At 34.6% G+C, this 17563-nt stretch overlaps 1 protein-coding gene and 1 pseudogene across 4 annotated transcripts in view; one reads left to right on the forward strand and one right to left on the reverse strand.

The window, feature by feature from the left end:
- The window catches only part of COL3A1 (collagen type III alpha 1 chain), a 38760-nt gene extending 34200 nt beyond the window's left edge, over positions 1 to 4560 (reverse strand). For 2 of the 4 annotated variants that reach the window (XR_004350845.1, XM_032638521.1), the window contains exon 1: positions 4263 to 4500. Coding sequence is in view for 3 of the 4 variants with exons in the window: in XM_032638521.1 (XP_032494412.1) it covers positions 4263 to 4341 (79 nt within the window). In the remaining variant the exon portion in view is untranslated. Of the gene's footprint in view, positions 1 to 4262 lie in introns of all 4 variants that reach the window. The other 2 variants (XM_032638520.1, XM_032638522.1) reach the window with 2 other exon arrangements.
- Positions 4561 to 7008: 2448 nt separating this feature from the next.
- Positions 7009 to 10483, forward strand: LOC116756345 (annotated as a pseudogene).
- The last annotated feature ends 7080 nt before the right edge of the window (positions 10484 to 17563 follow it).

Genomic DNA, 17563 nt, shown 5'->3' on the forward strand with positions numbered 1-17563 from the left:
TTACTGAAGCAGTAATTTCTTAATGTGACTTTTCAAAGCAAATTTAATTTTTAATAGGTTCTGAATCCTTTATGTTCAATGTTTACATCTTTGGGGCACTTTAATTTTTGCCCTCTTCTTTGAACTTTTCATTTTGTTCACTAAGATTACATTTTAAACGGCAGTTCTTGACCTCAGTCATGGAAAATACAACGGTTTTATTAGTTAATCTGAAAGGAATTCATTTCTGCTGTGTTTTCATTAGGCACAGACAGAAATTCTAGTGTTTAATGTAGCTCCCCAAACTGCAGTTAACAAATGGTTTGTGTAAGAATTGCTATCTTATTTTTTCCGTTGTCATCTTGACATGAAACAGGCCAAGTTTCCCTTTTGAAAACTCTAGATTTTTTTACATCATACCACCCCTCTCTTTTCTATTTTATTTTATTTTTTTCTTTTGAATGTAGAAAACAACAGCACTACACTTTTTTTCCAAGAAAAACTGTTTTACGAGAAACAGCTCACTGAGATGTTTCCAGAAAGTTATTGTAGACCTGGAAACTTTACAAATGTTCTTCATGTCCAGCAAAGGCAATAACATCTTTCATCTTTAAATCTTTAACTCTTAAGCAATCCACTTTAATCACTTCAAGGTGGTGAGATCATCTGATGTTACAGAATGAAAGAACTGAGCTACATAATCTTTGGAACGCTGCACCAGTCATCCACAATGGAAACCATGGGGTTTCAGTAGATGGCACTCTTCTCCCTGAGTGACTACTCAAGTTCTGGCATGCAACTCTGTAGGTGTGGAACAGAGACTTTTGTGAGGGCTTTTAGTCTCAACTCTACTCCCAGAAAACTCATATCCAATGGTTCTTGATTTTTTATAGTGAGCCTGTAGATAAGACATCAACCCAAGAATCTGAATTAGTTAGAAGCACATAACCACAGTCTTCCTTTTCCAGAATTGTTCCATTGGCTTTGTTCTTTTCTCTTACAATACAGAGATGTTTAATTTCAGAATTTAATCAGAATATCTATTTACTTAGAGGCCTTTAGATCATCTGATGTTGAATACTCTAGAGGTGGGGAGGAAATGCAAGGTATCATTAATGAAAAACACAAAATTTTGTACCAATATTTTATTTTCTTGGAATTTATATTTTTACAGAGCTGAAGATAATTTCTGCTTACATTTTAGATGAGCCTCCTATTTAAAAAGTAGATTTAGCAATTCAAAGTGTGCTTGATCAGTAACAAATCCCCTCTTAAAGCATAATGGAAATTAGTGTAAAAGAAAATAGACTCTCATAACCTGTGATAAGGAACTGATTTCTCTGAGTCCATTTACAGTGGACTTTAATTCTAAAACAATTAAATGCCCACAGTTCATTATCACAGTGTAATTAGCCGAGTAACTAAATATAAGCTCAAACGTTAGAACACTTTTAATTAAAATAAAGTTTATCTCCCTGCCCTAATGAAGCAATATTACTTAGTAATAACTTTTTATCCTTTTATCTATTTAATAAGCAGTAACTAAAATATGTCAAATAGTCTAAAAAATCAGAAACTTGACAAATATTCACAAAAATAGTTATATATTATATGTGGAATAGTTATATGTGGAATTTTGAAAATGGTCATAACATTCAAGCCCATTTCCTAAAAGTCTTTGAATATTGCTACCATGTGTTTGTGTTTGAGTATGCGTGTTTGACAATATTTTATCAGTAATATACTTATTTTCTTAGGAAAGTAGTGTTTAATATTTAAAATTCACACATGTGATATTTTTAAATCTCATTATAAAGTATGGAATCCAGCTGTGTAACATTTATGTTGGCATTGGTTATGCAAATGGTAACTGTCTGTCAGGTGGCAAGTCTTTGTGCTTAAAATCTGGCATGTTTATAAACTACAGGAAATATAAAATAGAACATATTTTTCCATTGGTAGAAGAAAATACATGAATTAGATAGAACTTTCACAGATTTGTAAAAAGACCAAAATTCTTTGTGAGGACATGTTTTATGCTCTAGAATATTCATGTGAGTAGACTAGAAGTTAGTGCTTATTGGAGCTGTTCTGCTTCTGGGATTCTCAGGGCATTTATAAGAAACCTATATCCCAGAACTCTATATGACTATTCTCAATGTGCTGTATATTCAACTACCTCCTGTAACCTCCCCAAAACTAATCTACCAGCAATTTTTGGTCTTGTTTTGTAAAACCTCCAGGGAACATAAGATGTTACTATCTCAAAAACAACTTAAACATCTTTTTTCATGAGAAACAAAAGCAGTAAACTGAACAAAATCCTTTACAACTTCTTGTGAGCATAAAAGCATACAAATGGATCAGCAAAATTTCATAGTTTTTTATTATATTCTGCAGTTAAAGGGAAAATAAAAAGAACTTATGTGATATAAAGATCCTGTAGGTATCAAACACTTTTTTCCCCTCTGAAGTGAGATTGAGAAGAAAAATACTCATAATGATTATAAAAGATTGTAACCACCAGGCAACCACAAATATTTTGTCACTCTTTTGAACTAAACATTAAATGTTTGCAGTCTTTCCAATAAATGAGAACTTTGTGATTTTTTCCCCAGAAATTAGCAGAATTTAAGGATTTTTAAAAAGGTAAAAGTCTTGATTGAGGTGGAGGTGTGGTAGAAGTCATTTGGTATTTTAGCTAAGGAAGGACTAGGGGTTGTGGCATCTTCTGGGAGAATAGAATGGGGAGGAGAAGAGGAGAGGAACAGAGGAAAGAGGATTGAGAGTTCAAGGGAAAGAAAGGGGGAGGAGACAAGAGGAGGGAAGAAAGAAAAGAGATGAAGCCACACAGAGGGCACTAGGGGATGAGGGCGGGGGTGATAGAGGAAGCAGGGAAGGAGGAGGAGAGATGGTCTTGCCTAGGAAGGGGGTGGGGTGATGAGTGAAGGAATGACAAGGGGGAAGAGGTCTAAAGGAGTCAAAGGGGGTGGAGAGATAAGAAGGTGGAGAAAGGAAGGGAGGAGAGGAAAAAGGAGGAGAGGAAATTAAGGGAACAAGGAATATGGATGTTTCTTTTCATTTGTGGCCATGGTCTGAATATAACTGAAGAAATATCATTGGGTATTTCCCCCCTACTTACATATACAACCTATAGGACACTAAAGATATCTGACATTAAAAATGAAAAACTGTTTTCAGACACTATGTTTGCAAAAACTATAGGTTTAAATGTAAGCATTTTTTTATTATGTGCACATAGAAATGAATGTGTAATGATTTCTTCTAGTATCTTCAAACTTAGCATTTAAAGACATTTCTATGAAAGGTTTAATTCCAATATGTCTGGTATTTTAATGACTCTGAGAAACATATGAATTAAAATAAATATTTTCACACAGTAAGATAATGAACCAAACATGGTTTTGAGGAAATTAGAACATGAGAACCATCATTTGCACTTATTAGAAAATAGAACAAATCAACTTTTTGAAGTCAAAGAGTACTAATATCTTTACCTTGTTTGCAGAAAAGTCAAACATTCCTGTTGAAAATATTTTCATAAATATTTTCTTTGTCAATGTAAATGCAGTTAAAATGTAGAACATGCAGAAAACACTAGGCCCTTAACAATAAATTATTAGAAGATACGTATTAATCAACCATGTAAGTGCTTGAAACTGAATACAAACAGGAATACAAACAGGAATGAAACTTTTATACAGTTTGAACCTTTAAAGAACGTTGCAGATATTACCTTGTTGCCATTTTACAGAAATATATTTCAGTGGTTCTAATAATGTGTAGTGTTTTCCTTTAGACTATGCTTAATGCATGCTATTTTTAAGATGCATTATCTTACTGGGTAAACAATGCTTAATACTCTATGCTGACAAAGAATCCAGCATACAAAGGAGAGCATAAAGGTATTACAAGAGACCAATAACTTCCAGACTGCTTAGGGAAGCGTTCCACGATGTTAACAATCCAGGAGGGGAACTTTGTAAAGCCATTTAAAAAAGTTTCCAGTACCGTTAACGTGAAAACAAGTTAGTACAAGAACATCTTTATCTTCAACAACCAGAGAACTTTCAAATACAAAACGGACAGTATTCTCTTTAAGCAAATGTAAAAAGCACCACCCTGGTCAGTACTATGTTTCACAGCTGGGAGCTGACAGAGGAAGTTAGCTTTTAGGAGACTGGTTTCCCCTTTATACTGATTTGTAAAGAGAAGTAAAGGCAAAAACCCCATAAAGTTTCTTGAAATCGGTACCTACTCACCTTCCTGTTGTGCCAGAATAACAGTGGGATGAAGCAGAGCGAAAAGTAACCAGATCCCCTTTTGCACAAAGCTCATCATGTCTAAATATCGGACATGAGACTCTTTGTGCAAAAAGGAGAAAAGCAAAGCAGCTCAGAGTAGCACCATCAGTTGTTCCCTGCCCTTCAGCACCGGGCCCGTCATAAAACTCAGCCACTGAGATTCCTGTGCTTTGGCCTTAAATAGGAAAAAGTTTGGCTTCCTTCGCTCTCCAGCCCCTTTCTGAAATATGAGAGCAGCACCCATCCCCTGAGCAGTAAAAGAAATGATTAATATGTCTTTTTCCCTTATGGAAGACACAACACACAACTTAGGAGAAATTGCACATCTGGAGCTTGTGTCTATATGTGTATGTATAAGTTTGTTTCATATTTTAGTCATACGTGTCTTTGCACAACTTAAGAATGTATATCAAAAAGCTCTGCCTTGAGTTTTAATAAAAGACTTAGATGTGGGTATTTTTTTATCTCCCCTTATTAACAACTGCATCATTTTGAGAAATTTCTTGATGCCCTTTTCTTGGGCATGACTAATTTGCCAACCTGATCTTCCTAGAAGACTTTTATATTGGGATTTTGCCAGAATCCACCCTAACTCAATTTAAATAGGGAACTGTAAAAGATTAACTGGAAGAAAAGCCTCTGTTTGTCCACCCACTCTGGGTCCTGGAAATTCAGTTTCAGGCAAATGTCAGAAGACTAAGTATCTAAGATATGTTTGAGTGGCACCTTAAAAGTTAGTTACTAATCTATAGCTGTTTCTATTTGTCACAAATTTCTTTAGCCAGCCAAAGAGTAATTCCTTGTGAGAGTGCAAATTTTGTACTGCTTGTAAAAGCTGAAACAGATTTTTCTAGAGAAAAATTTAGCCCTTCATGTCTCGACTTTGTAAGAAACAGAAAGAGAAAGAGCTTATCAGGTGAAATATCAAAAGAGTACCAAAAGTTCTCATTTTATCTAGATTGGTATAAATATTAGTATAAATATTTCTCGATTTAGACTTTTGTATGTATAATTTCCAGGCCACGTTAACATAGATTTTCAATGTATTTCTGGATATGGGGAGTAATTTCTGGGTCATATTTTAAAGAGGGGCAAATACTATTTATAGGTCTTTGATAAATTTTTGCAAGAAAAATGTGCTTGTCCACAGTACCAAGTTATTTCTGTTAACCACTATATTTCTTTATACCCTAATCATCAGTCCATAGTTCCTTCATTCATCTCTCTATTCTACATGAGCTATTCAATTCTAATCAAGGTCACATGCATTTATTTTATTTTTTCCATGTCAACTTAGCCATGCCCATCTCCATGCATGTATGCGCATGTAAAATTCTCCCCATCTCACACCAATTCATGGAAGTCACTTCTCTAATACCCAGTTCAAGACTTTCCTCCGTTAAAACTGTTTTCATCTTCTTCTTTCTCCCAATTCATGTTACACAATTTTTTTTACTCAATTTACATGTTATTTGTATAATTGTAGGTGTACATCTATTCTATAAGAGAGGACAGTTGTACACTTGCCTCCCTACAGGCCCAGCTACTAAAAGCACAAAGACGTCCAAATGTAGATGACATCATCTGGTGACAGGAAAAGAAAACTAGTTGGACCAATCTCTTGTACATCTTCTGATTTTAGACCAGAGATACACTACTTGAGGGAAAAAAAGTAACAATTGAACAGTCATGAAAATAAGCTTTGCTATTGGATCATAGTGGAGTTGTTGGGGGAAAGACTGTTATATACATTTTTCTGTCTTTCAATCATCTTCACTTTATATTAAAAAAAAAAATCCCCTTGTGTTCAAACCAATTCAGAAACATGATTCATTTTTCTCCTGGTGTCTCTGACACTTGCATAAAATAATTTATATATCTGTATTCATTATCTTATCTTATGTACATGATCAATAAAAGTTGAAATTTATTAAATTTCTTCATTAGAATTGGTTTCCAATGTGGAAAATTAGATACATTAGTTTTAAATAATGTTTTTTATGCTTTATTTCAGGCATTACATATACAATTTCTATTGTATTTTTGGTTTGTTCTAAAATTCTTAATTTGGTTATCTATTCAAATAAAAGTTTTATACTCATGAGAAAAATTCATGATTGATGTACTCATTTTTAAAAAGTTAGCTGATACTTTGCATAAAAAAATAATTGTTGTGTTTTAAGGTATCCATGAGAGATCCAGAGATAAATATCATACTCCAGATTTTCTGATTTGGCATTCTTCACTACCGCAAGCATATCTGGAGGTCCTGCACCAGGATCCTTTGTATTCTATGTCCCAGATCTTATTTTCCTCTTCATGTCAAAATGTTTTCTAATAAGGTGTCTAGATGGATGTGGATCTCAGCTGGTATCACAACTGGACAAAATACAGACAGTGTTGAATTCTATTATGCAGTCCAAGGGCTGATGTCCTTGTAGTAATCTAGACACACATTGATTTCTATACATCCCTGACTTCCCTGATATTAACCAGTTCACAGAGACATGTCATTTTGCTGTCTGGATCACATTTAGAGTTTTAACACAAATCTAAACACCTGCACCAACTAAAGCACTGATTAATCTGGTTCTCCTTTAACAAAGAGGGTAACTGAAAAGATGAGGCAAAGCAAGGGTGTGGCAGATTATCAAACAAAAATTCAAATCTTTTCCAGTTCAGTGGAAAATGGAGCTTGGGAGAGATGCATAAGCACAGCTGTGATGAATTCAGTAAGCCAGTGAATGTCAGCAGTGCTTTCTACAATAGCGATAAGAAAATCAATTATCTCCATCACGGAAAACACATGGAAGAGAAGTCTCTCCCTCCCTTTCTCTGTCTCTCTCTCTCTCTCATACTGCTTCATATATAACTTTCTTCTTTAAGCAAAGGAGGTGCATTTTTTAATGGACATTTTCTATATGCTTTCAAATCGCTGTAAAACCATTTAAAATGTATCTGTGGTAGGATTCACTTAAAAATATACTGAATCCATAGCAGAATTGCAGCCTAAAATAGGGTAATTTACAATGGTAAAATACAATGCAAGTTTTCTTTGCTATTCCTAGAGAGGTGGGTCAGTTCACTTTATGTGGTGAAAACATGTTTGGAGAGATGTGTTCCCTTTAAAATAATGTAAACAAATACCAATATGTGTGTAGTAGAGCCAAAATGTGGTTGCAAATGTCATGTTGTATTGAATGACTGGGGCACTTCTAACCACAGGTATATCTAAGATTGAGGCGGTGAGATTGGTAGTGGGACATGACAGGCAAATTTCTGAATGATTACTATGATCAGTTCTTCAAGACCCTGTAATTTCCTCTTATTCCCTAAAGTAGAGTTAATTGTCCCCTTATTTTTGTTCCTATAGAACTATATTGATAACCACTTCTCTTTAACCTAGAAATTTTACTTTTGGACAGGACTCACATTTTCTTGATGTTTAGTAAAATGAAGTGTGCTACACGTACTCATTTTGGAAACACTAAGTATCTCTATTCTTATCTATTTTTTATATCGTTTGCTGTTAAGCCTGAGGTTCTGCATTTCTCTCCTGGTATTTTTCAGCTGAAAATTACCCCAAGATTGAACAGAAAGTTCAATGAGGTTACATGACCTCAAAATTACTCATTGGAATTAAATAGCATGCTTTCCAACCTTTTTTCACCATGTTTTCCACTTGAGTTAGTCACTGATGTGGTAACAATATTTTTATGCAATTTAGGAATTGGGTGAATACATTTTTTTTTCTAATGAGGGATTGTAAAAAGATGGAGAAAGAGTACAGTTGTAGAGTTAATGACCAATTTAAAAAGAAATATTCTGATTTTGGATCATCATTTAATTTCCAGTGTTGCTGTAATTTTAGAAGTTTTGAGTAAATCCTCATTAATTTATACTGAATGATGGAGTTCAATCTTAGGGCATGCAAGAGAATTCACATCTGTGTTTGTGTGTCTATATGTGTGTCTGTGTATATGCTTATATATATGCAGATATATTTTTAATATATTCACATATACTTTTAAAGATTGACTAAAATTTAAGCAAGTAAAATTTCCTGGAAACTGCTTTTAAAAAAATAATTGATTAATTAATTTATTTTTGGCTGCGTTGGATCTTCATTGCCGTGCGCAGGCTTTCTTCTAGTTGCGGTGAGCAGGGACTCCTGGTTGCAGTGGCTTCTCTTGCTGCGGAGCACGGGCCCTAGGCACACAGGCTTCAGTAGTTGTGGCTCACGGTCTCTAGAGCTCAGGCTCGGTAGTGGTGGCGCACAGGCTTAGTTACTCCGCGGCATGTGGCACCAGGGACAGAACCAGGGACCGGACCAGGGATGGAACCCGTGTCCCCCTCACTGGCAGGTGGATTCTTAACCACTACACCACCAGGGAAGTTCCCTGGAAACTGCTTTAATGTATATGTTTGAATTGTGAAAGTTTATGAAGTATTATGATTATGTCCTCCTGGAATGAAGTCTTTATATACTTATGTTTCAATGATATTTATTTGCCATCATAATTATTGTAATTATATTTGAAAATTCACAGAAAATTGGAATCTATCTCATTACCTAACATACTGACTCATTTCAGAACAGTGTGATTACTTTATAAATTTTGTCACAAAGGTGACACAGAGTCTGGGAGTAACATCTTGTAGGAGTTCAGAAGTTCCCTGTTGGGTCTTCAGTTAACTTAATCATTCTCAGGATTGAAGCTCTACTCTGCAAATCCCACCAGACTCTCTATCAAATATAATTTGTCATCTGAGTCATACTTAGGAATTTTCAGCGGTATCCAACACAGCTGCAATAGCTTTTCAAATGAAGCCAATTCTGTCTGAAGATAAAAAGAAAGCCCAAATTACGATCTTCTGATAGAAGCATGAGATAGGCCAAAGCCAAATTTATTGGATTTACATGCTTCAAATGGAGAGTGATTTTAATTCCTCTCAATATTTTTATATTCAGATATTCCATGGGGGGCCATATTTAGGGTCTCTTAATCCAAATAATTCTTTAGGACAAAGAAATTTAGAGCCACCTGCTTCTCTCTCACCAAATAAATGGAGGTAAACGTGACCTTTCCAGGTATAACTTATTATGACTGTTACTCTGTACAACTAACCCCTCTTCAGGTCAGCATCACTGCTCATGTAACAAATATTCTGCTTGATTGTCTGAAGACTGCATTTTTGTCTATACATCAAATCATGTTTAAAGAAGCTTTATATTTAGGCATGTTATTGGTATATGGAATAATTCCAATATTAGATTCTTGGTGGAAGGAAGCTATGGTAAATAGGCTCCTTTTGTTCCAAAGGATGTGTTGCCCTCGGGAGTCTTAGCTTTCATGTGACAATGTCCATTTTTGTAACTTTGCTTTATATTTATTTATGTATTTATTTTATTCCTGCCTATAGGATATTCTTATTTTTTATTCCCATCCCCTTTTAAAAATCATGCACATTGAGAGTCCGCCTGCCGATGCAGGGGACGCGGGCTCGTGCCCCGGTCCGGGAAGATCCCACATGCCGCGGAGCGGCTGGGCCCGTGAGCCATGGCCGCTGAGCCTGCGCGTCCGGAGCCTGTGCTCCGCAACGGGAGATGACACAACAGTGAGAGGCCCGCGTACCCCAAAAAAAAAAAAAAAAAACAACTCTTGTAAAAATCATGCACAGCAGCAAACAGTCCTGTGTAGATCATAGGTAATAGGTCATAAGTATAAAAAAAGAATGACTGGATTGGAATGTAGTAGTTGAAATATTAGGCATTCTCTTTCTGCCATCTTGGTACATGTGGACGCCCTCTGGGAATAGAATTTCTAAAATGCAGATACGTCTGGAAGGTTGTGGTCCAAGGCCATTTTTGCTGGCTAAAGTGGGATCTCCAGAATAAGAGGGAGTACCACCCAGCTTTTCTTAAAACTGAAGATGCTAATAATATCTGAAATAAAACTAAATTCTATTTTGGCAAGAAATGTTCTTTTGTATACAAAGCAAAGAACACAGTGACTCCTGGTGGCCAACCAGACGAAACCAAAAAAAATGTGGGGAAAAGTCAGTCCACTTGTGCTCATGGAAACAGTGGCACGGTTTGTGCCAAATTCTGAAGCAATCTTCCTGCGAAGGCCACTGGACACAGAATCCACATGATGCTGTGCCCCTTGAGATTTTAGACTTACCGAAAAGTAAATAAATAAAAGTATGGGGGAAAAGTTAAGTGTTTAATAATATAAGAATTTCTTAAAATTTACAGGACCCATACCAAGAATCTGCCTCTACCCTTCATCATTTCACAGATCTTAGGTATATTTCATGAAGTGATTAGGTCAAAACATCTGACTAATGAGAATCAAATGGCTCTCTTTCTCCAATACCTAACACATTTATTTGTATACATGCCTTTCCTTATGCTGCCTTCCCGTCTGAAACGAGCCTCCCTCGACTCCATATGGTCGAGTCCTACTCAATTTTTAACACCCAACCCAAACATCACCTAATTTAGGAAATCTCTCTGATCCTCCCTGTTGAGATAATTCTCCTCCTCCTCTAATCTCCTTTAGCTTTCCCATGGCTCTTAGTTTCTTTTAATTTATGGTGTTTTATCTTTCTTGCTAGACTGAAAGCTACTGAAAGCAAGATTCAGGTTTAATCATCATTTTATACCCAATAGTAACTACTACAGTGCCTTACATAGAGTATGCAATTAATAAGCGTCAAGTGTCATGATTTACAACAGAAAACACTTAATCCAACAGAATGCATGTGAAGTAATCTATTTCCTTGATATCCTTTAGAACTCATGTAATTTTTAATAAATTAATTTTTCCCAGTATTTCCATCACTCTGAATAAAGGAAGGTCATTCTTTCCAGCGTAGGAAGTCTTTGGATTTATAATTGGTTTTTAAGACTTCCAGATGTTATGAATTTATTTCTAAAATTGAAAAAAAAAAGTAAACAATAGAACTAGTTAGCAAACAAATTGAAAACAGTCAAACTCTGTGTTTACCACAAGTATCACAAGTAAGAGACCACTAAAAAAAAAAAGAAATTTTTTTTTAAATGGAAAGAAACACAGGTAATTTGCCAAGGATGATAAGAAAGAATGACAAGAAAGTCAAAAGTTAATTTCCAAATCAATTTAAATAATTGAGCTAGAAATGCATCACTATTTTCATCTGTTTTATTTTGGGGATAAAAAATTTTAAATGACATATAAGTGAGTATCATAAGAAGAAAATACTTCAACGAGGAGTTCTTACACTTTCGAACTGTTTCACTTCCCTTGACTCAATTTCCTTGCAGTAAAAATTCTAAAAAGGAAAAAAAAAATGTAAAATAATCAAGTCATCAAAATACTGACATTTTCCTTCTCTTCCACAAATACAGGCACCCCACACATAATGTAAGACAAATGTTGAATGTCTTTTTTCTTATTGCTTGCTTTATTGGTTTAAATTCCCCAGAGAAGTATAGAAATGCCAGTTGGGTTAGTTGAGTATACCAAGGAATATATAGAAGCAGGTAATAGTATTCTTGAGAGGACCCCTGTGTGTAGGAGTTGGAATCCAGTTTTCGGTTGTTTGGGTCAAGGTCAGCTCCAAAGTGAGCAGCCTCATTGACCTAGATTCAGCATCTGGGTTGTATCACTCTTGATTGTTGCTTGGTGTGAGCTGAAATGGTCACTCCTGAAATATCAGTTAGGGTATGACTGGCAGTGAGAGGCCAACAGCTAAAGGTTAGAGTTGGAGGCACTATGTGATCAAACTGCATAGGATTGTATGAAAATTCCTTGGCCCTCTCCATCTCCCAGTTTGAAGTGGTGTACTTCAAATAAAAGTACGTTTCAAAAAAAACGTATTTTTATGGTGGGGAACGGAAGAAATAAGAAAGAAATATGTTGGCTAGTTATTAATTGTGATGACTAACTAATGAAGAAGAAAGCCTAAGCTAAAATAAGTCTCTTGAAATATTTTAAAATATCAGAGAGTTACTCTTTCCTATTCAAAATATAATCAAGAACTGATGGACTCTTTGAAATCATAGAGCTTTAGCGGAGGAAAAGGGAAGAGGATACATCTTGAGAGATTTCACCGAAATTAACATCAGGTTGAAGAAGGTAACTTTATATCTGCACTTTTTGCTATAGCAGACACCAGAGCAAAATATGGCCAGACAGTCAATTGGGACAGCATGACACACCACTGGAAAAAATGATGTCAGGTGCAAAATTACAAGAAAAGTAAAATCATTGTTGAAGCCACGTTAGCATACCCTGCTCAAAATTATATCTGATTCTCTAGACACTTCATTTGGAAGATTCCCCAAAACAAAAGCAGAGAAATTACATAAATGGTTTTCCAGGCCAACCTTTCTGATTTAGTGTGCTGTAAGTTGCTTGTAGTGTTTCTCCAAGTAGGGAATCCAGGAAAATTTCTAGGGGCTGTGGATTTTGGAATCTTACCAAATTGTTAATGATTGCAGCCATACTAGTTAGCAAAAAGAGCTAACCATGGTGTTAGCTCTCTTCCTAGTTGTTTTTTTCCAACACTACACTGGTGTAATTAAATTTTGTTCTCTTTGGCTAAAAAAGGTGAAGAGAACACTTCTCATTTCCTCTTCTCAACAGCTTAGAACTTAGGGGAAGTGGGCATCAAGAGTTTGGGGTAAAGAAATCTTAAGACACAGAATTTTAAAATATTGAAAAAGAAGGCCAAGATATGGGTCATATTGAATGGGCACATTCCTGAAGTGGCCACTAGTTCAGTTATTTTCTCTCATTATTTTCTGGTAGTTATTTACTTATTATGATAATTTACTTGATTACTCATAATTATTATTTTATATTTTCTGCAAGAATGAAAGCTCCATAGAGAAAGGGCTGTGTCTGTTCTGGTGGTCACTGTTTCTCTGGTACCTTGCATGTAGTCTCAAAGAGAAGGTACTCACTCAGTAAGTAAGTGCTCAGGAAGTACTGACCTATTCTGTTTTCTGGTGATTTCATTATTTTTCTAGTCTAATTTATATAATCTAAATTTAAATTAAAGGCTTCTTAATTCTCAACCTGGTTTTATAAGAAAATCATCACTTTAGAATAAAAATATCCATCTGTAAAGTTTTATGATATTTTTCTTCCTTTCTTTTTTTTTTTAAATCCCCAAATAAAATCCCTGCCAAATGAAAGTAATACAAGGAAACTCAAATAATTTGCCAGGGCAAGTTTATTAACATTTTCCCAAAGCATATCTTATTTGAACTGTTTATTTTGGATCACCATCCAAAAGATAATTTTTTTTAAAGCTTATAGGAAAATGTTTGGCTTATAAATGTTAGTTTGCATAGATAAAGGCAAGGAATGGGGTTGAGTGAGGAAGAAAAATAGTGTCTCCCACAATTAAAATATTCTCAGAAATTGTTTTTGACTATGTCATTTAAGCACTTAGCCCTAAAGAGTGTTAATGCAGAGAGATTCAATCATCTCAAAATAAAATTTGAAAAATACTAAATATCTAATGCCTGATGCAGTTCCTGGCACATAAGGCACTCAATTATGAATTGGGTTTTCATGTTTTGATTTTATTAGTAAGAAGAAGGTTATTTTCATGAAAAAATAATTGTGGACGATTGTCCATAATTAAAACAATAAAGAAAGCCCTGAATACTAATAATAATAATAGCAGTTTTTATTATTTTTTTTAATTTTTTTTTTGCAGTATGCGGGCCTCTCACCGTTGCGGCCTCTCCCGTTGTGGAGCACAGGCTCCGGACACACAGGCTCAGCAGCCACGGCTCACGGGCCCAGCCGCTCCGCGGCATGTGGGATCTTCCTGGACCGGGGCACGAACCCGTGTCCTCTGCATCGGCAGGTGGACTCTCAACCACTGCGCCACCAGGGAAGCCCCAGCAGTTTTTATTTAATACTTACTATGTGCCAGCCTTATTCTAAGTTTTATTGGTATGTATTTATTTTTATATGTATTTAATATAATATATAAAAATAGAATATATAAGTAAAATATATAACATGTACATATAATTTATTTAATCTTCACTACAACCCTGTGAGCATGACTAATGCTATACCTGTTTTGCAAATGAGTAAAATGACTTCCCAAAGACCACATGCTTAGTGAACACAGAGCCAGGATTCAAACCCAGGAAATCTGATTCCAGGACCCATTCTTTCAATCCCCATGTATTAAGTTGAATTTAGTAGCCCTAAATGCTTTCAAACAGATCAGAAACTTTATATTTAAATGAATGTTTTCCTCATCAATGAAAACATCGGAGTTGCTAGGTTTAGTTCATTCTTTTCCCTCTCAATTACATATTTGTTTGAAGCATTATTTTCACTGTTTCCACTGGTGAACCTATTGAGAGTAGGTTTAATTTTTTTAACTGCCAAAAATGATTTGTTGCAATTTCTGGTGAATAAGTAGGATTAAATAAGTAAAATTGTGTGACACTGCATCAAAAAACAAAATGTGAATACAAAGTAATGATTCCAATTTTCCTTCATGTCTCATAAAATGATTGTAAAGACAATCCCACTGATTAGAACCAAAAGTGTTTTTGAAAAAATATATAACGTGAAGATGTAGTCAAAGGTGTATTCTTTCTATTATATTAGTAAAAAGAGAAGAATAGAAAAGAAAAATCTCAGTGCTTTATGGAATTTAAAAGTCAATGGAAGAGTCCTTGAAGTCTATTGTCTTGAATTGGGGTGGTGAATGTACACTGCAATACAGAGGTCTTTGTGTAGAATCTCATTCTTCTACTAAATTATATTTTTTAATCTGATTTTTGTTTTTCTCAGAATCTGTTAGGACAACCCAAGTTTTATTGTAGGCAGTATTAATCTAGGATTAGCCAAGCAAAACCAGAAAGTGAAAAATTAGGCTTTCCCTCCCCTGAGGGCCTGTCCACGTTGTAAACTGTACAAAATGATCCCATCCTGACAGTGCATAAATGAACACAGTTTCCAACAAAACTTACACATGTGGCAGGAAGCTGTCCCGAAATGACATACTTAGACAAATATTTCCAAAAGTATCATAGATTTTCCTTTACAACAGTATTTCATAGGCTTTACAGCATTTCTCAGCTTGGCCTTCTCTTTATCACTTTCTCTCTTTATCATTTTTTTAAAAAAGCTTTATTAATTTTCAGTTTCTTCAAAGAAAACTTTTTATTCGAACAACAATTTTATTTTGATGTACATGTTGATTCAGTGCTAAGAAGCAATTGAAGAACATGAAAAACAGTTAAGCTGGGGGACATTGTGGATTATTAACAGTTAAATTAAAGCAGATAGCTAAATTCCAATTTTTATTTTATTTTATTTTCACTTTAATCATTTGATAGATGTGCCATTTTCCCTCACTTTATAGATTTGGATTTTCAGGGACATTGTCCGCTTTCTACATTTTTGTCTCCAAATTACTTTCCAACAATTCAGGTAAGTGCCTCTAGGTGTAGAGCATATCTCCTTGATGATTCTAACAGTTTCTGATCAATTAATTAATTATGCTATTTAAATACCTATTGTGTGCAAAGCACCGCACTAAGTTTGTTAGGGTTTAAACAGAAAAGTAATATGATTCTTAACCTTAAAAGAGATTATATAATTTACTTAATATTGAACAAATCCATTGGGCACTCTTATAATAAATTCATCTATGAAGTGATAAGTTTAAACATAATTTGACTGAGATTTATTCTAGTTTAAGAATCTGACAATTTTCTAAAAAAATCATAGAGTACTTATTTTTTCCCCAACTAAAAATATTTCAATTATTTACTCATACTTGCTTCTCCCTCTTGTAATATGTTTTTTTATTTCTACAGTAGTTTCTGTTTTCCAAATAGCTCTCACAGAAATAGATGCATCTGTTCTCTGGACTTAACAGTATATCATTCTTTTTCTTAAAACACATTATTGCAAAACACAAGTAAAGAGAACCAAACATAAGTTTTTAAAAAATTGCACATGGAATGTTTTCTGAGCTATGAGCTACTTAAGCTCTCTCTGGAGCTGATATATGGATGCTTTTCACTTAAAGTTCATGCTAGAACTTTTTGTACTTTAAAATAAGAGATTATACCTATTCTAGATTAATTCTTTTTTGTTATTTATTTTATTACACTTGAGTTCATTTTGTTTTTATTTGGAGTAGCCTGATTAATTGATGTATTAATTTTGAATGGGATGCTTCAGAATAAGGCAATAAGCTTACAAACTCTAACTATTATTAGGTAGCATCTATTTTTTTCTATTGTATACACTTTAGTGAAATAAACCTAGAAAAAAGAAACTTACTTTCTCAATTCAACCAAAATGTTTCTTATACCAAGAGATCAAAGAAATTCACATCAAAATATTTAGCATTTTTAAAAAGCGTATTAACTGCTTAATAACTATAGGGACTGTTAATATCCACGATCCAGAGGTGGGGTGGTTAGCCTTTTTGTGACTGCTTTGTTGAGTCATGGTAAGCATATTCTTCATCTGGCTGTCACATTGTTTTACTTGTTAGTCATAGCAATTGAGTCTGATTCATACTGTCCTATAGAAAGCTTAAGGCCTTGCAAGCATGCATTCTTCTAACATTTCTAATCAAATGCTTCGCTCTGACTTAGGAAAGTGCTGACAATAATGTAAGCTTCTTAGTGTAGAGAACAGTGGATATACTTAATACGACAAAGATCTCAACATTACTATCTTCCAATTGGACAATTTTACATGATTGGGGCTAATTAGAGCTTTCTTCCTGATTCTGCAGAGCTCATGTTAGTGAATTTTGGCAATGTCTCTCATATTATCCTGTGCCAGATAAGTGAAGATGTCTTGGTGGCTGATATTGAAATAAAAGGTGTGAAACCAGTTTAACCAATGGTCCTATGATTAATGGACATAGCAGAAATTTTAATCAAATTTGTAGGTGATAAAAACCACATGTTGCATGGCAATATTAGGATTAAAATTAAAATCTCAGAATTTAGTGATGGTGGGCTGATATCAACATCATAAAGTTGTGTAAGAGATAAATGTAAAAGCATCTATCAAAGACTGATTACAGAAGAATATGGTGAAGAGACATGGCTGCATAATAGTAGCTGATGTGACAAAAACCTACCAAAAAAAGTTGGTAGGTTTTAGTCAATCTTAGCAGGGAAATATGGCTGTTAAATTGGTCTATGCCCTTGTTTATGAATTAAATTTATACTTATTGAGTACTTATTGTGTGCTAAGCAT

The sequence above is a fragment of the Phocoena sinus genome, chromosome 7, assembly GCF_008692025.1.
Source record: "Phocoena sinus isolate mPhoSin1 chromosome 7, mPhoSin1.pri, whole genome shotgun sequence".
In the NCBI taxonomy this organism is placed as follows: domain Eukaryota; kingdom Metazoa; phylum Chordata; class Mammalia; order Artiodactyla; family Phocoenidae; genus Phocoena; species Phocoena sinus.